Source organism: Lissotriton helveticus, chromosome 5_1 (genome assembly GCF_964261635.1).
Source record: "Lissotriton helveticus chromosome 5_1, aLisHel1.1, whole genome shotgun sequence".
NCBI classification, from domain to species: Eukaryota; Metazoa; Chordata; class Amphibia; order Caudata; family Salamandridae; genus Lissotriton; species Lissotriton helveticus.
In genome coordinates, this window is record NC_136065.1 from 1,723,140,273 (window position 1) to 1,723,167,398 (window position 27,126).

Consider the following 27,126-nt stretch of genomic DNA (forward strand, 5'->3'; position numbering starts at 1 on the left):
GCCCTCTGAATCTGCACTCTGCACTCTGAATCTGCACTCTGAATCTGCACTCTGAATCTGCACTCTGAATCTGCACTCTGCACTCTGAAACTGCACTCTGAATCTGCACTCTGCACTCTGAATCTGCACTCTGAATCTGCACTCTGAATCTGCACTCTGAATCTGCACTCTGAAACTGCACTCTGAATCTGCACTCTGCACTCTGCACTCTGCACTCTGAACTCTGAATCTGCACTCTGCACTCTGCACTCTGAACTCTGAATCTGAACTCTGCACTCTGCACTCTGAATCTGCACTCTGCACTCTGAACTCTGAATCTGCACTCTGAATCTGCACTCTGAATCTGCACTCTGAATCTGCACTCTGAATCTGCACTCTGCACTCTGAATCTGCACTCTGCACTCTGAATCTGCACTCTGCACTCTGAATCTGCACCCTGAATCTGCACTCTGCACTCTGAATCTGCACTCTGCACTCTGAATCTGTACTCTGAATCTGCACTCTGAATCTGCACTCTGAATCTGCACTTTGCACTCTGAATCTGCACTCTGAATCTGCACTCTGCACTCTGAATCTGCACTCTGAATCTGCACTCTGAATCTGCACTCTGAATCTGCACTCTGCACTCTGCACTCTGCACTCTGCACTCTGAATCTGCACTCTGCACTCTGAATCTGCACTCTGCACTCTGAATCTGCACTCTGAATCTGCACTCTGAATCTGCACTCTGCACTCTGAATCTGCACTATGAATCTGCACTCTGCACTCTGAATCTGCACTCTGAATCTGCACTCTGAATCTGCACTCTGAATCTGCACTCTGCACTCTGAATCCGCACTCTGAATCTGCACTCTGAATCTACACTCTGAATCTGCACTCTGAATCTGCACTCTGAATCTGCACTCTGCACTCTGAATCTGCACTCTGAATCTGCACTCTGAATCTGCACTCTGAATCTGCACTCTGAATCTGCACTCTGCACTCTGAATCTGCACTCTGAATCTGCACTCTGCACTCTGAATCTGCACTCTGCACTCTGAATCTGCACTCTGAATCTGCACTCTGAATCTGCACTCTGAATCTGCACTCTGAATCTGCACTCTGAATCTGCACTCTGCACTCTGAAACTGCACTCTGAATCTGCACTCTGCACTCTGAATCTGCACTCTGCACTCTGAAACTGCACTCTGAATCTGCACTCTGCACTCTGCACTCTGCACTCTGAATCTGCACTCTGCACTCTGCACTCTGAACTCTGAATCTGAACTCTGCACTCTGCACTCTGAATATGCACTCTGCACTCTGAACTCTGAATCTGCACTCTGAATCTGCACTCTGAATCTGCACTCTGAATCTGCACTCTGAATCTGCACTCTGCACTCTGAATCTGCACTCTGCACTCTGAATCTGCACTCTGCACTCTGAATCTGCACCCTGAATCTGCACTCTGCACTCTGAATCTGCACTCTGCACTCTGAATCTGTACTCTGAATCTGCACTCTGAATCTGCACTCTGAATCTGCACTTTGCACTCTGAATCTGCACTCTGCACTCTGAATCTGCACTCTGCACTCTGAATCTGCACTCTGCACTCTGAATCTGCACTCTGAATCTGCACTCTGAATCTGCACTCTGCACTCTGAATCTGCACTCTGCACTCTGAATCTGCACCCTGAATCTGCACTCTGCACTCTGAATCTGCACTCTGCACTCTGAATCTGCACTCTGAATCTGCACTCTGAATCTGCACTCTGAATCTGCACTCTGCACTCTGCACTCTGCACTCTGCACTCTGAATCTGCACTCTGCACTCTGAATCTGCACTCTGCACTCTGAATCTGCACTCTGAATCTGCACTCTGAATCTGCACTCTGCACTCTGAATCTGCACTATGAATCTGCACTCTGCACTCTGAATCTGCACTCTGAATCTGCACTCTGAATCTGCACTCTGAATCTGCACTCTGCACTCTGAATCCGCACTCTGAATCTGCACTCTGAATCTACACTCTGAATCTGCACTCTGAATCTGCACTCTGAATCTGCACTCTGCACTCTGAATCTGCACTCTGAATCTGCACTCTGAATCTGCACTCTGCACTCTGAATCTGCACTCTGAATCTGCACTCTGCACTCTGAATCTGCACTCTGCACTCTGAATCTGCACTCTGAATCTGCACTCTGAATCTGCACTCTGCACTCTGAATCTGCACTCTGAATCTGCACTCTGAATCTGCACTCTGATTCTGCACTCTGAATCTGCACTCTGAATCTGCACTTTGAATCTGCACTCTGCACTCTGAATCTGCACTCTGCACTCTGAATCTGCACTCTGAATCTGCACTCTGCACTCTGAATCTGCACTCTGAATCTGCACTCTGAATCTGCACTCTGAATCTGCACTTTGAATCTGCACTCTGCACTCTGAATCTGCACTCTGCACTCTGAATCTGCACTCACAATCTGCACTCACAATCTGCACACTGCACTCTGCACACTGCACTCTGAATCTGCACTCTGCACTCTACATATGGTATGTTATGTTTACATACGTTCCATATATTATCCATGTATATGCCACATTTAGTTAAGAATATATGTTCTGTTTAGTTACATTACTTTGTTTGTATACCCTTTTATGCTGCTCTAAAGTTATTTCAATGGGTGAAATGCGGAGCCTGGCCGAGAGTAACAAGGCAGTGCTGGGAGGGGGGCTGCGCACCAACTGAAGTGCTCTGGTTGCACGGCCTGCGGCCGTGTGAAGTGGTTGCACGGCCTACGGCCGTGTGAAGTGATAAGCCTTTGAAGTATGTAAAGGCTGTGTTTGCGGGGAGAGAGAGGGGAGGTGCTGGTGTGGGAGGAGTGCTGCTACGGCCTGGGGGAAGCTGGCTGGGGAGGGGGAGGAGAAATGAATGGGAACAGAGTTTATGGCCCAAAAGCGCGTGCCTGTGGCCACGTGAACTTCAAGAAAAGGCCAAGGAACGAAGCCCTTGGTTTGAAGAGGATTTCGAGCACTTGAATTCTCGCTCCTCAATGCGCTTGCGCGCATTTAAGGTCACGAGACCTAAAAACCACCTTAAGGGGGATAGGAAACTTCTAGAAAGGAACTCCAACTCGCAGAAGGGGCCCACAAGGTTAATCCCAAGGTGCAGAACTTGAGAAAAGTCACTCAACGAAACGGGAAATTACAGGCTGTCTACACCAATGGGGCAAAGAAAACCATCCTGCGGCTACAAGCCCGAAACTATGAAGGGGAAATAAGGTGGGTTACCTCCTGGCTAGACAACTAAGAGCGAGACAGGAAAAGGAATATAAAGTGCAAATTGTGGACAAAAATGGCTCTGTTCAGAACAGTGAAAAGGGAAAAGCTAGTGCTTTTGGGGATGTCTATAGGTCCCTATATACTGCAGATCCCTTGGCGGTTGAGGACCAAGCGAGATACTTAGAAGCGCTCGCTCTTCAGCAGATCTCAGTCTTCACGATCGAGGACTTTACCAGACCTATCTCCGGCGAGGAAGTACAGAGGGCAATAGACGCACTTGGCCCTGATGGCCTAAATGACCACTTGTATCCTACCGTTGCCCCCGAGCTGGTGCCTCATCTTGTGTCCTTATTTAACGATATTGCAACCACACAGCAAGTGACCCCATCTTTGAGGGAAGAGCTAATATCAGTCACCCCCAAACCTGGTAAGGACCGCACACTTTGGGCTTTTGAACCTTGATGCCAAATTATACTCTAAAATTCTGGCGACGCGCTTAGAGAATGTCACGCCATATCTCTTTAAGCCCGATCAAGCAGGGTTCATTAATGTAAATGTAAATGTATTTGAGCTTGTAAAGCGCACTGCTACCCGTCTGTAGGTTTCCTGGCGCTGTATAACTCTGGGGAACCCGTCCTGGCTTTCCCTGTGGGATGGTTCCAGCTGGGAGCCCCCAAGGTGGAGCCAGGCGTCCCTGGAATTGATGGGGCCGTTGTGGAGATTAGGCAAGCTAATGCCCATAGTTGCCGAGTGGAACCCCTGATTAGAGTAAGCACCGAAGTGAGAATTATCGAGTCCGCTGACCCAAGTCCACGACCCTGCCGCGTCGGGAATTAAACCCTGGTCCCGGGCCGACTTCTGCTCCCGGGTCTGCCGCCTCTAACCAGTGAGCCACACTACTCCACAAGAGTTTGGAGAAGGAACGGTCTCCTGCCCTGACCCTCTTGGTCCATTTGATTTTCGCCAACGCCTGATACATGATCTCAGGTTCCGCAAGGGAGTATAGAACTCTACTTTATTTTGCAAGATGTGAGAACCACATTTATGTAGCACTCTATGTGCGTAGAAAAGAAGTTTAAACTTAGCTCTATGGCGTATAGGCAACCAATGCAGTTCTCTCCGACTTTCAGATTCCGAGCTGTATGTATTTTTTTAATGCCAACCAGTCTAGCAGCAGCGTTTTGGACCACCTGAAGTCAGGAAACGAGCTACTCAGCGCATTCCCTTAGTCAGGTCTACTAAAAAATAGGGCCTCTGTGATGGACTTTCTGCAGTTTAGAGGGTTCCAAGTGAACAGTCTTCGTAATAGTTTCAGTGTGGCGAAACTCTTCCGGCATAGTGCTCTGACTTCCAGACTGGCCATCCAGAGCGAGCTCGCCTCCTTCGAAAAGCCTTTGGGGTTTAAAGTTAATCTATCAAAGCCCTATCTCCTTACCTGACTCTGTCCAGAGATAAAGTGAGAGCTTTGGAGGGCCTATCCCCTTTCCAAAATATGCATAAAGAAATGATCTACCTAGGAGTCAAACTCAGCCCTAAGATATCGTACCTCTATGAAGCCAAATATCTTCCTTTGCTTCGGCAACCTAAGGCTGACCTGACCAGGTGGAGAACCTCCTATACTGCCTGGATAGGACCTATTAATGCAGTTAAAATGAATGTGCACCTTAGGTTGCTTTACCTCTTCCAGGGCCTTCTGATACAGGTGGAGAGGACCCTGTTTGGTGACTTGAAGAAGATAGTCCCAAAATGTATTTGGCAAGGGCACAGGGCTTGCTTATCCTTCCGGTTGTTTACCAAGCTGAGAATGGATGGGGGTTGGCACTCCCAGACTTCGTAGGCTACTATAGAACGGCACAGCTTCGGGTGATTACAGACTGGTCACTTCGCAAATCAGAAAAACTCTGGCTTCACATACACCGGCAAATTGTGGGCAGAACAATTTGGGACCTACTTTGAAAGTCAAAATACAATCGACCACTAAATGCATACATTAGCACCCCCACGGCCACTACCCTGCGGGTATGGGATGACCTTAACAGATCCATTCCCCTGACCCCTTTCCCTTCCCCCTATGCCCCTATTCACTTTTATCTGGACTTCCCACCGGCTCACCAAGATGGTTAGTTCGAGGCTTGGCGGGAGAGGGTTTGTCTGATGATCTTGGATCTCTTTAAGGGGGAGAAGTTGTTGACCTTTGATGAGCGTGCCAAAACGTTTAAGCTCCAGTACTCCGAAAAATTCCACTACATCCAACATAAACATTGGGTACAACAACCTCGGTTCAGGCTGGCAGCAACCAGAGATCTACTCCTGATTAAAAAATGTGCGTGGTTGGGAGCTTCTTCTAGGGGAGCCATATCTTTTCTTTACTCTGGGCCCTCACTCCACCCCTAGACATCAAGGGTTCTGGGATTCTCTTCTCTCTACTCCACTGTGGGATAAACAATGGGGCTCCTTGTATAAGGACATATACAAATACAAAGGCTCCATCTATAAAAGTACGTATGAATGGAACTTTCAACCCCAGAAGTTGAGCAACATATTCCCTAACACCTCTGCTAGATGTTGGAGAAGTTGTGGTCTCCTGGGTGATTTTAAACACATATGGTGAGACTGCCCCTCCATCCAGCGTTTCTGTAAGGAAATCCTATCCTAAATTAAGACAATACTGGGCTATCCAATTCCTGCTGCAATAGAGCACACTCTCTCAAGGATCAGGGACTGCTTTTTGATATGGTTGTGCTTAAGGGCCACCAAAATGGCAATTGCTGCAGCATGGAAGAAAATGGAGGCCCCCTACCTAACGCAATGGCATGCTTGGCTATGGCGAGCTTTGGCGATGGAAAGGATGTCAGATATAGTGGAGGACAAGATCACAGAATTCGACTATACTTGAGCCCCTCTAGTGGAGTATTTATCTGTAAATCTGCCCCTCTTCCCTTGCGGCCCCAGGTTAAGGGCTCTCGGTCTCTTTCATATCTAACTCTAGGGTCGACCATGACTCTTAAGCAGAGAAACGGGGAGGAGCTGTCTCTGGCCCCGCCCACGTTGTCCCATTCGTACCACTGACCAACTTTGACTTTGTGATATCATGATACTATTGTTTGATTTGTCTTGTTTTTAAGTTGTAAGAGCAGAAAGGCTCTGGGTGGGAGGCACAAGAATCAAGTAGACAATGCGTTCCACGCAGGGAATTCCAAGACAAGATCTTTGTGGGTCAATTTCTCCTACATCCAGATACGGAACGTAATGTTTGTAGGTATCTTAGGCCGAGACCTAGTACAGAAGATGAACATGACAGTTAAGCTTTGTTGCTCTCTTGATCTGGAAGATATGCTGATACCTCCCACCAATGTTTGTTTTGTATGTGCTTTGCAAAACTGGAACAAATAAAAACATTTTGAAATAAAAGTGCAAAAAATCCTCATCATAAACTAAAACAAGCATTGTCTCCACCTCCTGCCCCCAAAAAACAAATTGGAGGATTCACATGTGGAATCCATGGTAAAAAGTCTGGAAGAAATACAAGCCGTACATAATAACACAGATGCAATCTGCTCTGACATTAAACATTTGGAGAGAGATATGGCAGCTCTCACAATACAGATCTCTTATAATGCCATTAAAATAAGAGATAGCCTGTGATTGAACAAATGTCTCATCAAGTCAGTCTTATCAGTCTTATGAACCTATGAAGAAACAGCTTCAGGGCCTAGAAAACAGAAACCACCAATGTAATTTGCATATTTTTGATATGCCTGAGAATACTGAGGGACAAAATTGTAGCTCTTTCTTGGAGAATCTCATACCTTCCCCACTGAAAATAAAAATCTCTGAAAAGTTTGAAATTGGCAAGGCTCATCAAGTTCCTTCGTATCGTAAACCAACTCAATCCAAACCAAGACAAATTATTTTTGAAGCACATCAACATCATTACCTCGTAGCTCTTCGAAAAGTTATCAGAGAAATTTCATTTTTTATGTTGAAAGAAAATAAGTGTATATCCACCAAGACTTTGCAAAAGAGACTGTAGTCACGCACAAGCACTTCTCCAACATAAACCCTAGCTTGAGATAAGCTAAATATAAATATGGTTTGTTTGACCCTGCAGTGATGTGAAGCTGGGAAAATAACATCACCATGTCCTTCACCGCTACTTCAGAAAAAATTGCATAACATTCTTGATTGTTTATACAATTGTAAAGCTGACATCTGTTTTATACAAATCCCATATTGATGATAACATCCTGGCATCTTTGTCTGAATTGTGGGTGGAAGTTATAATGTCCTCACCAGCTTTTGGTCACAAAAATGGAGTTGATATCCTTTTCTCATGCAAATGACAATTTACTATTTTGAATCGTAAAGCTGATTTAGATGGCCCTTTCATTTATGTCCATATCCAGATTGATAAGTATTCTCTCCATTTAGTTAATATTTATGCTCCCACTTAAGATGACACCAGTTTTGGCAAACAAATACATCTGACATACTTACAAGAGGCCATGTACCTATTAATATGGGTGGTGACTTTAATATAATTTTTGACCCACCCTTTGATAAAATTTCCACAATCAACTTTCATCCTACAAAAATATATGCATTGTTTAAAACCTTTATTTCAACTACTAAATTTTTAGATAATTGACGGCTGATGCACCCATCTGAAAAATACTTTACATTCTTTTCCAGTGCTCATTGTAGGTATTCACGTATTGACTATATATCATCCTCCAGACATTTAACTCAAATGATTTCCAATTCTAAAATAGAACACATCACTATTTCAGATCATGCATTGATTTCTTTTTTTTGTTAACCTAAAATGATGTCCCCCAAAAATCATATAGGTGGAGAATGAATACTGATACTTTGTGTTCTGACTAAAATGAACTCAAATTGACCGCTGCTAACACAGATTATTTCCAAAACAACAAACTTGAAGATACCTCTAAGATTACTCATTGGGACAATTTTAAAGGATACATACAAGGCATTTCTATCTCCATAATGGCATGTGAGAACAAGCTGTATAGTTCTAAATTATCATTAGTAGGGAAACACATTTATACAGCAGAACAACTGTTTATATCTTCTACAGGTATACAATTTAAGCTAAAACTGCATTGATATGAATAAAGTACACTGCTTAGTGAAAAAGTGAATCTTCATATTTGTAGCTAGAAAGTTAATATCCAGTTTAATGCAATAAAAGCAGGTCGTTTTTCACCCATTTTCAACGTATTAGGAGAGATGAGATATAGATTCCTGCCAATCATTCCTCAAACGGCTGCGTACATTTGTCCACCAGAGTAATAGCTCAAGAATTCCAAGGATTTCATTTAAACCTATACAGTAACCCCCATGATGCTCCTGATGGTACAATTGCCCAATTCCTTTATCATTGTTACTTACCAATGTTACCCTTTACAGACAGAAATATAGAAGAAGTTTACTCTGAAATTAAATCCTTAAAGTCCAAAAGTGTGCCTGGTCCTGATGAAATTCTAGCAGAATTCTACAAAGCTTTCTCTACATGAATAGCTCCAGTCCTCCTATTCTTGTTTCAGGATTTTACTTTAATTGTTTCTGTTGAGGGTATATTTAAAGATACTACAATTATTGTGCTGTGGAAACCAGACAAAGGCCATACGCTAATCTCAAACTTTCGCCCCATCTCACTGTAATCAAGAACGTAAAATATTTGCAAAAATCATCACTTGTAGTAAATTATCTTATTCACCTAGACCAAACAAAACTTTTTATGAAAGGACACTTATCAGCATACAGTACCAGCTGCGTGTTTCATACCATTGCTTCCACATCTAAATTAAAGCATCCTTTAGGGCCTTTAGCTGTTGATAAAGTTAATGAGAAATGTTTGTTTAAAACTATGAAGGCATTCCGTTTTAGAGAAACATTTCTTTCAGTGGCTCAATCTTTGTATTTTTCACTTCAAACTACTATATATGTTAAAGGTACTACTTCTCCATCATTTCCTTTATATAGAGGAATGAGACAAGGATGCCTTCTCTTGCACCTATTATTATTACTGGCCATTAAACCTTTATTGTATCTTCTATGTAATTTGTTGGTGGGCTGAAAAAATTGTCAGAGCTGCTTCGGGTTCCCAGACCGGCCCGCATTAACGGCCCGGTCCGCACCGCCTGCTACGGTGGTCTATATGACTTGTTTGGCTCCTTAAATCGTCATGTGCTTGTTTACGATTAGACCATCATAAACTCGGGTGTCATTTTAGGGCAGTTATTTTATTACTGTTTTCTTCTAATGTGATTTGTGGTTAAGATGTACCATTGATGGAACGTTATGGCTATGTCTGTGCAATGCATTAAGCTACATAATTGGTACAATATGGGAAAAGTGGGCTCTTTACTATTTAAATAAAGCTTTGTTTATTCTCGATTTGAGTCCTCACTGCAGACCTTCTTGGTGGCTGAGATGGCGAATCACGCTGTAACTGGCTCATTTACCCCAAAATACAGGAACTAATGTTAATAACGTTACTCTATAAACCTCTGCGTATACTGATTATGTCCTACTCAATATTAGTGACCCTATTGCCACTACACCCAGTATACCCTGCATTGTACAAGATTGTGCTATACGCTCAGGAGGAACATTGAATATTAATAAAAAGTGACTTTTTCCGCTGAATGTGTACTGTACAACCGATATGCTTAGTGTTATCAATATTATTTGGAATTCATCTATTCTAAAGTACTTAGGAATGTATTTGAAAAATTCAATTAAGGACACTGTCATCATAAATTGTAAAAAAGTAATTTTTCATATTAAAGAGAAAGTAGACTAATGGTCTTCCTTGAAATTATCAAGGTGGGGAATATTGGAAGCAGTTACGATGGTAATTATGCCACAAATATTATACATACTATCTATGCTGCCTCTGTGGTTTCCTACATGTGTTTATAAGACCGTCAATACAATTCTATGTCAAGACCAGAGGCTCTGATTATGCTTATCTTTCTTCACTTTAATTAACATTTTTTCTCCACAGCAGCGAAAAAAATTAAACAACAATATTTCCTTTCCATGGAATATTCAGAAAACACAGTTCAAACAGGTTCCAAATGTCTTGAACGGACTACAAATCCCATGAGTCCACCAGAAACATCAGATCACAGTCATTTCTCCATGTCTGTACGCACTAGAAAGGTCCATCACATAAGCTGTCCCTCCTCTTTCTTCGCTGCTCTGCAGCAAAAGATAAGTCTCTTTCCTTGTTCTGGGTTTTTCGATCTCTTGTTATTTTAATGCCCATTATGTTTTAGCTGTGGTTGTGGTGGGTCTCTGCCTTGCCTTTTTGGGGAGTATGGTAATTTGTAGGGAGTTTTCTCCTTTTTTTCCTTTCAGATTCCCCTGCCGCGGGAGCTCCGCTCCTTTCGGGGCTGTCCAGGAAATGCGTCTCTTTTCAGGGTCGCTAGGGGGAGCTCGCGGCTCTCGCTGGTCTCCGCGGCGCGTCTCCTCAGAACGAGCGAGATGCGTCGTGAGAGACACACCGAGGAGCCTTGTCCCCTGCTGCCGCCAAACCTGAATGCCCCTGACGGGGTCTGTATTGCCCGCATTGTGTTTGTACACCCCGGAAGAAGTCCGTATCACGGTTACACCGTGCCTTAAATCGCCTTCGGCATCTCAGTCCCACATATTCTATAGCGCGCCGGGTGGCGGCTGGCGCCCTGTCAGGCTCGGACTGAGGACACGTGCACTTGGTGTCCAGACAGCCCAAACGCTGGGGTTTCACCTCGCCCCTCACGTTTTGCAGTCTGTCAGTCTGCCCACATTCTTAAGGGTTTAACCCATGGTGCCCTGTTTTTTCAGTGTTGTTTAGAGCGTGAAGCCTGGTGTGTAGTCAGGGGCCTGGCCTTGGTATTAGGGGTGAGGAAGGAGGTGTTGCCTCGCTTTTGGAGCTGTAGGGTGGCCTGCTACTGGGATTAACAGGCAGCATTAGTGCCGATGATTATTATGAGGAAGAACAGCAGTACATTCCTCTAGATGATCACTTATTTCAGGCTGTGGACGAGTCCATTTTTAAGTGTGTGAATGATGTGGTCACGCCCATGGAAGAGCGTTTGACGAACCACATCATTGCTGAGTGCACCAAGTTGGCCCAGGGCTGCTTGGACTCCCCTAATCCTGCCCCAACCTTACCGCAGGGGGACGGTTCCCCGGTACCTAAGAAGGGACGTGTGGAGGAGGGCCCGGGGTGGTCCCAAGGGGGTAGATCTGGACACTTTCGTCAACCTCAGGGATGCTTTTGCCGCTAAGCCACCCAGTCTGCCCCCGGGGCCTTCCCCGACCCCGACTCTCGTGGAGTCCATTGGGCCTGCCTCGCCATCTTTTGATGGCAGTTCCCCGGCGGACTCGGACGACGAGGATGGGTCTTCGCGGTCTTGGCGGCCGTCCACTTCGGCGGCCGACTTGCCTCAGGATGACTCGGGCATGCTTAACCCGGATGACATAGTTCATCCAAGGTCGGCTGCTTGAGCACCTGGGGAGAAGGTGGCCAAGTTTGTGGCGGGTCGCCTCCTCAAGCCCTTGGAGAAGGAGGCAAGGGGTTGCCCTAGACCCACTTTGGAAGGAAAGGTGGCCTGTACGCCGGAGCTTGACTCCAAGATGGCCACCTTCCTGGCTAAATGCCTGAAGGATCCCCGCAAGGGTATAGATCGGTCCTGGCGCTCCTGCCAGGACACGCTCCTTGACGCAGTGGGGCCCATGACAAAAATCTTGGACATGGCGGAGGAAGCGAAGGTGTCGTGCTCTGCCATATCCCCAGACGTCCTCTCGATTTGGGCACAGCGGGCGATTATCTTTCTAGGTAACGCCAACTGTGCCCTCTTGACCGAACGGCGGAGCTCTCTTCTCATCAAGCTGGACCCCAAGTTGGGCGACCTGGCTTCGTCGGAGGCGGGGGTGGGTGCACAAGGGGGTCTCTTCGGAGACCCCTTTGTCAAGGAGGTAAGCAAATTCGTGGCCACCTTCACAAGCTCCCAGTCCAACAAAAAGAGGGTCTTCCAAAACCGTTTTTCTAACGGGGCCGGTCGTGGCAGGGGCCGTGCGACCGGCCGTGGCCAGCAGTCCAATCCCGGTAGGGGACAAGGCTCCGGGCGGGGGCAGTACAATACTTCCTCCGATTTCACCAACTTCTACCCGACGAGGGGACAGAAGTTCCGTGGCCGTGCAGGATACCGGACCAACGCAGGTGGACCTGCAACCGGCGGTAAGTCTGATACCTCATTCTCAAGTCTCTATTTGGGGTCGGCTAGAGTAGTTTCAGGGAGCTTGGTGGGCAATCACATCCGATGTCTGGGTTTTGCAAACAATCAGGGGGTTTCACATCGAGTTTTACGATACCACGTACCAACGATGGCTTCCTCGGCCTATCTCGTTCTCAGAGGCAGACGCCAGTCTGGTAGGCGAGGAGGTCGCCATGCTTCTGCGCAAAGGGGCCATCTGTCGGTCAGTTCTGCACCCCCAGGGGTTTTTGAGCAATATCTTGCTCGTGGAGGAGACCTACGGGGGGGGCGGCGCCCGGTGATCAACTTGAAAGAGTTCAACGGATGGTTGGTGTACTGGCATTTCAAAATGAAGGGGATTCATCTTCTACGGGATGTGCTCCTGCCGGGTGACTGGATGGCGAGATTAGATTTCAAGGACGTGTATCTGGTGATTCCTATCCATCCGCTTCATCGCCGCTTTCTGCAATTCCGAAGGCGGCTGCATATTTACGAGTTCACCGCCCTTCTATTCGGGCTGTCTTCAGCACCCTGGGTGCTTCACAAAGGTCCTCCATCCGGCACTGGAGTTCCTGCGGGGCCAGGGAATTCGGATGCTCGTTTATTTAGACGACATCCTTCTGATGGCTCAGTCCCCTCAGACTTTGCTCGCTCAGGTGCAGCAGACGGTATTGCTTCTACAGGATCTGGGGTTTGTCATCAACGGGGACAAATCAATTCTCTCCTCGACGCAGTCCATTGTTTTCCTAGGCTTTGTGGTGGACTCGGTCAACGAATCCTTGAGCCTTCCCCCGCGCAAGATGACCAGGATCCATCATCTCCTGCGTCAAACGGTGGCAAGGACTCACATTTCCCTCCGGCAGATTGCCTGAGTGGTAGGACTGTTGTTGTCATCCATTCAGGCAATCTTCCCGGGACCCCTGCACTATCGTGCACTACAGCGTTTGAAGGCGCACCATCTCCGAAAGGGATTGTCTTATGACTAGTTGGTCCCCTTGTCTGCCGAGGTCAAGGAAGAAATGTCGTAGTGGCTCACCCACATGGACACCTGGAATGGCAGGTCCATCTTTGGGGCAGCCCCCGACATCGTCATAGAATCGGACGCCAGCAGGTCAGGCTGGGGGGCCCGCTGCGGCTATTTCTCTACTGGAGGCACTTGGTCATTGGACAAGCAGGAGCTGCACATTAATTGCCTAGAGTTGTTAGCAGGCTCTTTTGCGGTAGCGTCCTGTTGAGGATGGACAACGTGTCCGCGGTGCTTTATATCAACCACCTGGGGGCTCTCGGTCCAAAGCTCTGGCGAACTTGGCGAAGGAATTCTGGGGGTTCTGTTTGGCCCACCACGTGTCGGTGACGGCGGAATACTTGCCGGGTCAAGCCATTCAGGTTGGAGAATGGCATTCCCGGTACCTGAAGGATTCCAGTCAGTGGAAGCTGGATGTCCGGGTTTTTCGGTGGCTGTCCAGCCTCTGGGGTCCTTTTTCGGTGGACCTATTCGCGTCGCACTTGGACCACCAACTCCTACGGTTTTACAGTTGGAGGCCGAATCCGCTGGCACAAGCGACGGATGCTTTTCTAAAGGACTGGGGTCAGGAGAAAGGTTACGCGTTTCCACCGTTATCGATGATTGTCCGCCTGGCGGCTCAGGTCAGTCGCCAGAAGGCGGAGGTGGTGTTGGTTACACCACTTTGGAGTTACCTAGTGTGGTTTCCAGTTCTTCTGGAACTTTCTTGGGATTCTCCAATCCTACCCCCCCTATTTCCTCTTCTTCTTCAGAACCCGGAGGGAGACCCGCATCACCTGTTGGTTCAGGGCTCTCTGCTTCTCATGGCATGGCGCCTTTCCGGCGACGTTGGTCGCTCCCAGGTCTTTCGGGACCAGCTGAATCTCTTTTATCTAAAGCATGGGCAGCCAGCACCTCAAAACTTTATCGGTCCGCCTGGATGAAATGGCTACGTTGGTGTCTTCATCAGGACTTGGAGCCCGTGGTCGCGGGAATTGTTCCCATCTTGAATTTCTTGGCTGAATTGGCGACGAACGGTTGAGCGTACCGCACTATCAACGCTGTGCGTTCCACTATTTTGGCAGGTCATGAACTGGTTGATGGCACTCCGGATGGAGAACATCCCTTTGTGTGCTGGCTTTTGAGGGGTATACGTTTGTCCTTGCCCCCGGAACCGAGGTACTCAGTCCTGTGGTATGTCAATGTTGTCCTCAATTTATTCTTGTCCTGGAAGTCTAACAGATATCTCTCCTTGAATGAGTTGTCGGCTAAACTGGCCATGCTGTTGTGTCTGGTTTCTTGTTGTAGGGTGTCGGATGTGCGGGCTCTTGATGTGTCGGCACGTGTTTTTTCCCCGGAGGGGGTGACCTTTACCATTGGTCGACGGACGAAGTCTGCTTCTAGGATGGTCTCCTATCCGACCTTTACGGAAATGCCCAAACTCTGTGTGGTGCAGTGTCTCAAGGCTTATGAGGACTTAACACCAGGATCTCCGCCCTCTGGGCGAACACCAGCTCTTGATTGCTTTAAAGAAACTGCACAAGGCTGTCTCTTCCCCTACCATTGCAAGGTGAGTGCGTTGGGTCATGCAGGAGGCGGTATTGACACAAAAAAGTTTGGAGCTCATTCTGCCAGGGTTGTCATGGCATCGAAGGCTTTTTCTCTGGGTGCTCGCCTAGAAGATCTTATGCTAGCGGCAGATTAGTCCTCAGAGTCCACTTTTAAGCGGTTCTACTTCAAACCAGTGGTGGATGTTGCTCATTTGGTGGTGAGTAAGCTTTAAACTAGCATAATCAGAGCCTCCAGTCCTGACATAGAATAGAAATTTGCCTAGCTATGTAACGGTAAGTCTCAATTCTATTAAGGACATGGAGGCAAGGATTATCCCTCCCGCGGCACTGTGTACGAACACGCCCGTATGGCGGTAAATAAACAATTTTCTGTTAAACTGTTATGTGGATGCCATTGTTTGCCTACTTGTTGCATTGATGGATGGATTGGATCTCTCAGGAGCTTTACACCGATATCTTGTGTTTTAGGTCATGAAGGTGCCAAACAAGATCAGTGACTTTAAGGCGTTCGCACGAAGAAATAGTCGAGACAGCTTATGTGATGGACCTTTCTAGTGTATACAGACATGAAGAAAGGACTGTGATCTGATGTTTCTGGTGAACTCGTGGGATTTGTAGTCTGCTGTCTATACTAGTAGAACACACTACTCTGAGTGTCCCAGTAATGTCCCCTATAGTAGTAAACCATAGGATGTGAACTGCTCTCCCTGCTGGTCCACTCACTAGTTAGAGCAGAGCTTTCCAAACTGTGTGTCCCGATACAGTTCTGTGTCGCCTGCAAAAGGTCGGTGTGTTGCGGGCATTTAGCACATAACTGCTACTAATTAAGAGGCATTCCTAGACACTGTGCTCTATGGGGGTGATTCACAACAAAGCCTCATTAACAAGTAAATGGTCTTTTACAGACCTGTGAAGCGCTCGGGTGGTAGTTTGTGTGCCCGGGAAGCTGGGGTGAGGTGACAGAGGGAGGGAGACAGAGGGAGGGAGCCAGAGGGAGGGAGACAGACAGGAGGGAGACAGACAGGAGGGAGACAGAGGGTGACAGAGTGAGGGAGACGGAGAGTGAGAGAGACAGAGAGTGAAAGAGACAGAGGGAGACAGAGGGAGGGAGAGAGAGGGAGACAGCGAGAGATAGAGAGAGGGAGACGGAGATAGATAGAGAGAGGGACCCAGCGAAAAGGATATCATAAGCGCGAGAGAGCGGAAAGGCTCATAAACGACTGTCAGCAAGCGGCGGGTCTTACATTCACCAACTATCGAGACAAGAGTAAACAAATAAACAAAACAAATAAAAAGCCTTTTCAAACGATCAGATTCCGACGTAGGGTAAAGAGGAGCGCAAGGCCCCGTCTGGGGAAATGAGATCGGGGAAGATGCGCCATCCCACGGAAAGTAAAAAAAAAGAAAAAAAAATCAAGGAAGCTTATTACAGAAGTCAAATCATCAACGGAAACAGGGACCGAATCAAACCCCAGGGAGAGGCTGGTATCAGCACCAACCCCCGACCTAACATCAGACCCCAGACGGAAAACCGGTCTCTTAAAATTCTTCTATTTAAAGGACCCAATGGCAGCAATCTACGCACCAACAGCTGAGGCTGGCAAGCTGCCAAGCCCAATTGCGCCATTGAATGTACCCTCCCCACTGGCAAATGGCTTGCAGAACACAACGAGCATCGAACCAGAGTGTCTACCCTTTCCATATTGTTCAGGTTCCCCTCTCCAAGGCAAACTGGAGTTAGTAACCGCCCAGGTGCACAGTTCCAACACTCCAGTAGCCACAAACGAAACCAAGGGAGGTAGAGCCATAAAGGACACCATAGATAATCGCCTTGTAAAGGACACCCGGCCAAGTCAGAGTACAAGTGCGACAATCATGGAGCTCGTCGAAGCCAGCGTCCACACTAAGGAACCTAAGAGCGCCAAGGAGGATAGTTTAGGTCACAAAAACCTATCTACTTCATCTGGACAAGAAGGGGACCCATGGTTAAAGCCACTTTTCCTATCAAACGATTCTCAACTCGAGGAACTCTCTGAAAGAATCATGAAGTACATCGACTCACAAGGGAGAGGACCACGAACAGAATATGGTTTTGCTGATCAACATCTGAGTCCGGGTATGCTGGTCTCAACCCCTCGCTGCCCAGAACTAAAAAGAGACCAACAAAAAGTATCCATAAACGATAGTATCATTATGCAGAGGAATCAGTCTCATTTCAACCATCCCGTACCAATTACAATTTCATCGGGGAGCACGCTGGACTGAGAGCCCAAGGACCCAAGCATAATCCAAAAAGTTGAACCCTCCACGTCATGGACTCAATCCCTGTTAAGCACTTTAGAGCAAGCAATAAGGGTATTGAACTACCAATCCAACAAAATGGAAGTCCAGATTGACTTCATCACGTTAGTGGCTGGGCACATCTCGGGCATAAATGCTAAACTGGACTCCTAACATCCCTATTAACAACCCAGGGGAAACTGGAGGCCAACACCAGCTCGAGGAAACAACAGTGCAACTGTGGATGCGGAAGCATAATCGAAAAGCTAGCAAGCCTCCCGGCCATCTTGATGGACATTTTAGGGGAGGTAAAACAATCGCGCAGTCACAGTCAGGTGATAGAAGCTAAACCAACCCCGGAGAAACCTCATGTAGTAAAGAGGAAGCATATTAACGGTCCCATAAGATGTAAACGAACAATGGATCAAGACCAAACATCAAATGAAACTGGTCAAGGAAAATTAGTCTCGGAAACTGACGAAACACAATTTATCCAACAATCCTTTACTTAAGATAAACCAACAAAGAGGCAAAAGAAAAGGGCAAGGAAGGCTAGGCTCAAGTATAAAAAACAACTAAGCGCAGATCCGGATAAAATTTTTCCAATTTTCAAAACCAGCATCCCTCAGGAAAACAAACCTAAATTATTGAATGAGGCACCAGCGGGTGAGGAGTTTCTTGCAGAGCCATCTGAGAAGGCAAACTCATCGAGTACTTCAAGGGTCGAAGGCCCTAGAACAGGAGCCGACTCGTGTCCATCCCCATTGATAGGTGCAAACAGTCAAATGGATATAAGATTGGTCCAGCGACTAAAAGCGCAAGAGCCTGGATGAGAAAAAATGAGGTTCACGCAAGCGGTTGAAAATGGAGGATGTGAGCGAAACGAATTGAAATCAGCCCTGGAAAAAAACAGTATGGGCACCAAAGGTATTTTCAGAGAGGGTTCAAACCACGGTACAAAAATTATTACTGAGAAACAATTGCCCTCAACGTTTGAAAAAAGCATAAATGAAATTCATGGTCAAGCAGTAGCACCAAAAACAAAACCTGTGCCAACCCCCGTGCCAATCACAGTTTTTTGAAAAGGATTGAAAATGTTCGCTAATGCCAGGGGTTTCAAGTACGGCACTAACTAAGTTAACCAACACAGCTTCATTGCAGAAAAAAACATATACAATTGAGGGAGTACAGAAAGATGAAGCACTACAAGAGACACACCCCCCTTGCGGAAGTATTCAACTCCACAACTCGTCACCACGCAAAGCAGGCTTAATACACAAGGTACTAAGTCAACATCCGGAGACATTTGACTTAAAATTAACTTTTATTCCCGAATACTCAACCAGGGGGACACAAGACATTTTAAACTGAGGTAATCTGTTAAGATTATTTAAGGAAATACCAGCTTTACAAGAAATTACTTCTCATGATCTTTACTCCATTGAATTTCAACAAAACTTAAACAACGCGGCCATTGAGGAAACAGTTACAAATTGGGCCTCAAAGGACCTCGTAGAAAAGATATACTCTGCAAGACCTCAGTTTGAATCATGGGGTATCTCCATTATGCGACACAAGTGCCCAAGATATCCCTATCCTTTACAAATTAAGACAGGTGACCTGAACAAGGGTCAAGAGATAAGAGGTCAACATACCACCTGTCTACGTGGCGCCCGATCCGCCTCGCTAGTGTCATCAAGTGCAAGTCTCAAACCACAAACAACCGGTCTCCACCACGCAGATAGAATGGATTGGTCCTGGATACCCAATGTCTTGAGTAATAAAGCTACCTAACCCAGACCCAAACCTCTCTGGGAACACGTGGAACAAGAAGCTCTCCGAGAGTACAACAAAGAAATCAAATGTTTCACTTTGCTCGTGGAACGTGCATGGCTTTCGAGAAATGGCTCACCATCACGAAACGCTATCCTTTTTCTTACGACAAGATATAATCTTGATCCAGGAGTCATGGAAATTACAACCGACTTCAATCCCAGGTTTTACAGAACACCATATATCTGCAGAACGCAACTCAACGCATGGGCACCCCTGCGGTGGATTATCAATATATGTAACCCATAAATATGATTGGGCATCAGAAGAGTTGGACGTGGGTCTGAACTGGGCCCAAGTGATTAGAATTACTGAAGCCCCGCCATCGGGGTTTGATCCATGGAAAATTTTTATATTTAATGTCTATATCCATCCCGACAGAAAGACACAAAAAGAAAAACACGCGACCTTGCTGTCACTGATCAAGGCAATGCAAAGAACCCACTCACAATGCCCACTGGTTATTTCCGGGGACTTCAATAACGCCCTCATTGTCCAAAACAAAATGAAGGCGAAGTCGACCGCAAACATTGGCGGAAAAAAGCTAGTATCAAGCCTAAAAGAATACGGACTGTCAATCCTGAACGGCAACACAAAGGGGGATAGGCCGGCAGCCGTCACCTACCTGAGTGGTAAGGTCCATTCAACAATTGACTATTCCATAGTAAGTGACGAGTTAATTCCCAGCGTCGAATCATTTAGCATTGAACACCGAGTAGAAAGTGATCATTTCCCCCAAATAATAAGACTGAATATCATACTAAGTAAGGCTCCAACCATGACCTCCCTTCTCCACCATGCATCAAAGTTCAACTTAAGAAAACTGAAATGGCGTGGTGACGGGTTGGGCAAAATCACGAACACAGCTAAAGACCAAACGGCCAACCTTGGGACCCAAAAAGTGGAGGAGCTAGTCTCTAACTGGGAGCATACGATTCAGGTCCTCCAGCAAAAGTTCCCAGCAAGGTCAGGGAACCAGGGTTTTCACAAAATCAAGAAGGAGCCTTGGTTCAACATGGACCTAAGAACAAAAAAAAGAAAAGTCGCCAAGGAAGTCCGAGCACTCGCAAGGCAAAAAGTGTTGGGGGCCGTGACAAACAAATTTAATTTGAATGGAGCCAGGAGCACCTACAGGAAGACACTGAGGGCCGCAAAGTACTCGCATAAAGAAACCATCTGGAACAAACTGCTAACTGTGGGCAAACAATCAAATAGCCGGGACATCTGGGGTATCATAAACGATTTAAATCAAGGGTCAAAACTCCAACAGGAAGTAGGGGTTGGAGCAGAAACTTGGACCAGACACGTGCAAATTCTATACTGTAACACAGATTCTGGCCCCGTTAATGGTTCCGGGGCATCACAGGAAAATGCGGAGGAATCAAAAGGAGCCGAGTACATAGAAAAAAGAGCTTTCGAGCTGGAAAAAGTTCAGAAGGGGCCAACAGAGCTTGACGACTTAACCACCAAAGATGAACTATGGATGATAATATCAAGATTAAAGTCAGAAGGAGCCGCAGGGCCAAATGGGCTGCCAAATGCGATCTTTAAGCATGACCCGGACCTGTGGTCTGAGATTCTAACGCCTCTGTTCAACCAAATATATAAACAAGCAGAGTTACCCGCATCCTGGAAAGGCAGTATCATCCATCCCATATTTAAGCATGGCGACCATCGTAACCCCAGAAATTTCAGACTGATATCGTTAATAGATGTAGAGGCTAAGCTCTATGCTTCCTGCATTCTACGAGAACTACAAGCTTGGATAGCAGAAACAAAGATAATGCCCAAATTTAAACAGGTTTCAGGCACGGAATGGGAACAATAACAAATTTAACTTGCCTGTCCATCCTAATGGACCAAGCGGTTGCAAAGGGATGCCGCTTGTACGCCTGTTTTATAGACATCAAGTCGGCTTTTGATCAGGTGAATAGAGAGCGCTTGTGGATGAAATTAAAAAGCTGGGGGTTGCCACATCAACTCTTAATAGCCATCAAAGCCCTACATCACCATACTTGGGCAAGAGTGAAACTGGGAAATGGGGGTAACACAACCAGGAGCATCCCGACACATCAAGGCCTAAAACAGGGCTGTGTACTAGCCCCCACCCTCTTTAACCTTCTTTTCTCCGACCTCTCAAGCGCACTGGAATCGGCAGATAGCCATCCACCATCTCTAGCTAACAACCCAATATACTACCTACAATATGCTGATGATATTGTATTACTGAGCAAAACACCAATCGGCTTACAAAGAGCTATAAATAAATTAACATCGTACTTAGAACGGGAAAGCCTAGAATTAAATAAAGAAAAAACTAAAGTGGTCCGTCTAGTAGACGCGCACAAGCTACGGTACAAATGGATGACTCAAGGGGCAACGGTGAAAGAAGAAAGGATTTACAAGTATCTGGGAATAATAATATCAAAAGGTGTTAACCACAAGGACCATAAAACAGCCCTACAAGCAAAAGCACAATCTTTAATCTTTGCGTATCGTTCTTTAAAAGTAAAAATGGATTGCCCTAACTATAACCATCTACTAAAAGTAATGGCAGCTCAGATCATGCCTACCCTATCTTATGGCCTAGCGACGTGGTGTGGCAAGGAGGCCGATCTTTTAAATGAATTACAGACGAAAATTTATAAAATGGTCTTCAATATGCCAAAATCCACCTCAGCTTCACAAGTCAGGCTTGAATTTGGACTGCAAAACCAGAAGTTCCGGAGCATGAGCGGCTTCGTGAAACTCTGTTATAAACTTCGATCTGCAGACCCAGACACATTGGACTGGCTGAGCTGGGAGGAAATCAAAAAATGGGCGAATACCGCACACCCGAACCCTTGGGGAAAGTACCTGAAACTATGTGTGGAAAAGCTGGAGTTGGAATCAGTCTGGAAATTAGGGACAGATAAAGCAAGCCTAAGCAAATTAGCCAATGCGGCAGTAAAAAGGAAATCCTTTTTGGAGGATAAAGAGACATTGGCAAAACGTCGGCATGGCTGTACTATCATGAACTCTTATACACACTCAAAACCACTCGATTACCTATTATCTCACTTTAGTGGCTATTTAAAAAAGGCTTTCATCGATTATCGGATGGGGATGCACGTTTCAAAAGACTTATTGCCATCCTGGAAACCCACCGACCAGAAGGAGCAATGTCGCCTCTGTGGGTATAAAACTGAAACCCTTGCGCCCTTTCTTTGTGTTTGTCCTGCGCTGATAGGACAGAGACGACTGTTATTGAAACCAATGTTTAACGCGCTAAACATACGCTCTTGTAGACATGCCGTTACAAGCTGGCTTGGAGGTTCCTCCATAATCCTGGCATGCCGCGGAGTTAAATTTCTGGCAGAAGTAAGAAATCGCCTTGGACAAATTGAAAGGGGGGATCACCAGGTTGGTGGGCTATCAGGAACTTTTTAACACGATGATCTTTCACGTTTTGACCCTAATTTTAACAGACGCAGAGAGTTTATAACTAGTATTTTTAATCAATTTTGTATTGCTATTTTATTATGCGAATTTTGTAATAATTTTAACCAAATATTCAAATAAATTTTGACTATCTCGGAGAGAGGGAGACGGAGAGAGAGAGATAGAGAGACGGAGAGAGGGAGGGAGACCGAGGGAGAGAGGGAGGGACACGGAGAGAGAGAGAGGGAGACGGAGAGAGAGAGGGAGGGAGACAGAGAGAGAGAGGCAGGGAGACAGAGGGAGAGAGGGAGGGAGACAGAGAGAGAGAGAGAGACAGAGAGAGAGGGAGACAGAGGGAGGGAAGGAGACAGAGACAGGCAGAGATAGAGACAGATAGCAAGAGGGACAGACAGACAGATAGAGGCAGAGACAGGGGCAGACAGATAGAGGCAGAGACAGGCCGAGACAGGGAGAGGGAGACAGAGGTAGACAGACAGAGGCAGACAGATAGAGGCAGAAACTGAGACAGACCGAGGCACAGAGACAGAGAGAGAGGGAGACATAGGGAGACAGAGAGAGGGAGACAGAGGAAGGGAGTCAGGGGGAGACAGAGGGAAGGAGAGGGAGACAGACCGAGGGAGACAGACCGAGGGAGACAGACTGAGGGAGACAGACAGAAAGAGGGAGGGAGACAGACAGACAGAGGGAGGGAGACAGACAGAGGGAGGGGGACAGACAGACAGAGGAAGGGAGACAGACAAAGGGAGACAGACAGAGGGAGGGAGACACACAGAGGGAGGGAAACAGACAGTGGGAGGGAGACAGATAGAGGGAGGGAGACAGACAGGGGGAGGGAGACAGACAAGAGGGAGACAGACAAGAGGGAGACAGACGAGATAGAGAGAGATAGGGACAGGTACAGACATAGATAGAGATGGGGACAGACAGAGATAGAGATAGAGACAGAGAGATAGAGACAGGACAGACAGAGACAGATAGAGGCAGAGACAGACAGAGACAGAGATACGGAGAGGGAGGCAGTGGTAGGGAGACAGGGACATATGGGGACAGACAAGGACAAACAGACAGATAGAGGCAGGGACAGACAGAGGCAGAGAGGGAGAGGGCGACGGAGGGAGAGAGAGGGAGACAGAGGGAAGGAGACAGAGGGAGGAAGACAGAGTGAGGGAGATGGAGGGAGGGAGACAGAGGGAGGGTGAGAGATGGAGGGAGGGAGATGGAGGGAGAGAGAGGGAGAGAGAGGAAGGGAGACAGAGAGAGAGGAGACAGACAGAGGGAGACAGGGAGAGAGAGAGAGAGAGGGAGGGAGAGAGAGAGAGAGAGTGGGAGGGAGACAGAGAGAGGGCGGGAGAGATAGAGAGAGAGAGGGAAGGAGACAGGGAGAGAGAGAAAGATGTGTTTAAGCCGGGTCAGATTCACAATTGCTTTAGTAACCTTCCTGCTTTCTCAATTTAGCTTGTATCTCCAAAAAGAGTGTCACCAACATGAAAAGTTTGGAAATCTGTGAGTTAGAGTAAAGGCTGGATCACCTATCTCTGTGAACGCCACAGCAGAGTCTGGCTACCTGGGGAACAATCTACTTCTAATAATTCTGCAGCTAGTTTAGGCTTCATGATGGAAAACCTCCTAGCTCCAATTGTCCGCCGGATTGCTAAAACTCATTTTTGAATACTGTGCTTCATAGCCCCGGGAGTGGAATTATGATAGGGCCTGATGTCGGATCATCTGTCTCCAATAACCCTACCTACCCCCAGTCGTACTGACTGCTTGAAAGACTGGCAGCGAAACCCACCCGAGTCAGACTTCCCTTCGGAACAGTGATCCTTGCCTCCTGAATCCCTTCCTTTGAACTCTCAGCTCCATGCTTGTCACTTGTCAGACATGTAAACTCTGATCAGCTGCAAACTCATCGGAGGAGTCTAAATTAGAGATAGCAGGCATCCCCTTCCTCCCCTAGGCCTCTGAACCAGAGGCGGAGCAAGGGTGGCCTGGTACCTAATGCAACAAGGAAACTGACCACCCCAAGCTGCTTGTTCGGTGTTAATAGCTCCGTACCGGGCGCAACTGCTGCACCTGCTGCACGATCGATAGCTCTCACCCGTCTCCCAGCACGTGAAATAAATTCACCTAAAGCCGTTGGCTGTGAGTCTTTCATGCAGGCTAGTGGGAAAAAACCTAACTTGACCACTTTCAGTAACTTGCACATGCCAACATCAGTCCAGCGTCTTGCACCTAACGAGTGTGCCAGATTTAGCTACTTTATGCTGTCTTTAATATGCCTCATAAATCACAACAGATACCGGACTCGTACACATCGCTGCGCCTCTTTTAGGGACAGTAACAGATCACACCCAGGACAGGCTGTCACTCACCGGCTGCTGGATTATCTGCACGGGCGGCGACGGGCTGTGAGCCCCCAGTTGGTGATGATAGAAACTGCTCCCCTCCCCCGGCCACGCAAACGACATGATTCAGTTCCAAAAGTTTATTTCGTTACCGGATAAAAATAAGCATTAAATCCAAGGACTCCCAAAGAAACAGGAAGCAGGAACTGTGACACAAACATCAAGTACGTAGCCGTACTTGTTGCTATGGCTGCAGCTTGTACACAGGACTGCAGGGGAACGTATTCTCTTATCGTCACAAACGCTGCACAAAAACAAAAGGCCTCGGTGTGCGTCTGAGAGTCAGGAGGAAGCCCCGAGTCCGACCGATAGCTGCTCTGATTATACTTTTTTTATTTGATGAATTGCTAATGTATATGTAATTCCACATACATTTAGTAAATGTTTATGATTCTGCTGGCACCCCTGGCTATCAATGCACGCGTACAGAAGCCATTGGATCACCGTTCGGATACAATTTTGTGATTTCGAAATTTGATTTACGCAGAACTAATCTGAAAACCACAACATTTCATGCATACCTTATGGTGAGCTCTTAACTGAAGACTCAGTTCAATGAGATTCGACTGGAGGAGACATGAAGAGCGGGTATCAAAAGGCACCTGCAGACGAGGCTGCTACATCAAATTTTTGCCGCTCTCAAAAGACGTTTACTTTTATTATAAAACATGCTAAACTGAAAAACCTCTAGTAGGTAACCGTACATAAATGTTGAAGGTCTGCACATGAGTAAAGACCTGAATTGAGTTAGTCTGTTAATGCCATATTAAATGAAAAATAATGCATTACACTGAAAGGCTTGTTTTTCACATTGAATAATTGTTTGTGTAAGATGTTTTTCTTCTCTTTGCTGTTGATGTTGCAACTTCAGAAGCCTACTGTTAGCTAATAAATAGACACGTGTTTTGTATTAGACAACTGATAGTGAGGATCTCAGAAAGAGGAGACAAAATTGACAAGAACAATGATTCCTGAGAAGTCGCCTATGTACCACAAGAAAACAACTGCGTAACTCTTTCAGGTTCAATGTTTGAAAGCTTATTGTTTAGCCTGAGAAAAGGGGGAGTTTGCTTATTCCTAGGAGTTGTTGAGATTCTATTGGAGGATGAAGAGGCTGAAAGATTATGGGGCATATTACCAAGGAATAGCTGCCTATCGCTGGATATGTTAGCGGAGAAAACATGCTATTAGCAACGTTTTTCTCCATTGTGCTAAAATATCCAGCGATAGCGGCGAAATGCACGAATATCGCTGAAAATACGGCGATATTCACGCATTAGTGACGAAATGCTCTTAGCCATGTTATCCACCTCCCATTGGATTACATGGCTAAGAACTGGTCTGGGCAGGTGTTAGTATTTGGAGATGTTTGCGCTTAGCGCAAATATTTCCATCGCTACGCCTGCCTTGCTAATAGGCGATAATCAATCAATCAATCAAGGCATTTATAGAGCGCACTACTCACCCAGAGGGTCTCAAGGCGCTTGGGGGGGGGGGGTGCCGCTACTGCTCGAACAGCCAGGTCTTGAGCTTCTTCCTGAAGGAGAGGTGGTCTTGGGTCAGGCGGAGGTCGGTAGGGAGGGTGTTCCAGGTCTTGGCGGCCAGGTAGGAGAAGGACCTTCCTCCTGTTGTCGCTCTTCGGATGCGGGGGACGGCGGCGAGGGCGTGGTTGGTCGATCGGAGGTGGCGTTTGGGAGCGTAGAAGTTGAGGCGGTTGTTGAGGTAGCTCGGGCCTTGGTCGTGTATGGCTTTGTGTGCGTGGGTGAGGAGACGGAAGGTGATTCTCTTGTTGACGGGGAGCCAGTGCAGGTCTCTCAGGTGTCCGGAGATGTGGCTGCGTCGGGGGATGTCGAGGATGAGTCTGGCTGAGGCGTTCTGGATCCGCTGGAGTCTCTTCTGGAGCTTGGCGGTGGTTCCGGCGTAGAGGGCGTTGCCGTAGTCTAGTCGGCTGGTGACGAGGGCCTGGGTGACCGTCTTCCTGGTCTCGGTGGGGATCCACCTGAAGATCTTCCGTAGCATGCGCAGGATGTTGAAACAGGACGCGGAGACGGCGTTGTCTT

General features: G+C 46.9%; 1 protein-coding gene across 1 annotated transcript in view; it reads right to left on the reverse strand.

Moving 5' to 3' along the window:
- Positions 1 to 25,211, reverse strand: part of PRR29 (proline rich 29) — a 950,736-nt gene extending 925,525 nt beyond the window's left edge. Inside the window, exon 1 of the mRNA XM_078644991.1 lies at positions 25,034 to 25,211. Within this exon, the coding sequence (XP_078501117.1) occupies positions 25,034 to 25,129 (96 nt within the window). The 5' untranslated portion in view covers positions 25,130 to 25,211. The remainder of the gene's footprint in view (positions 1 to 25,033) is intronic.
- Between the last annotated feature and the right edge of the window lie 1,915 nt (positions 25,212 to 27,126).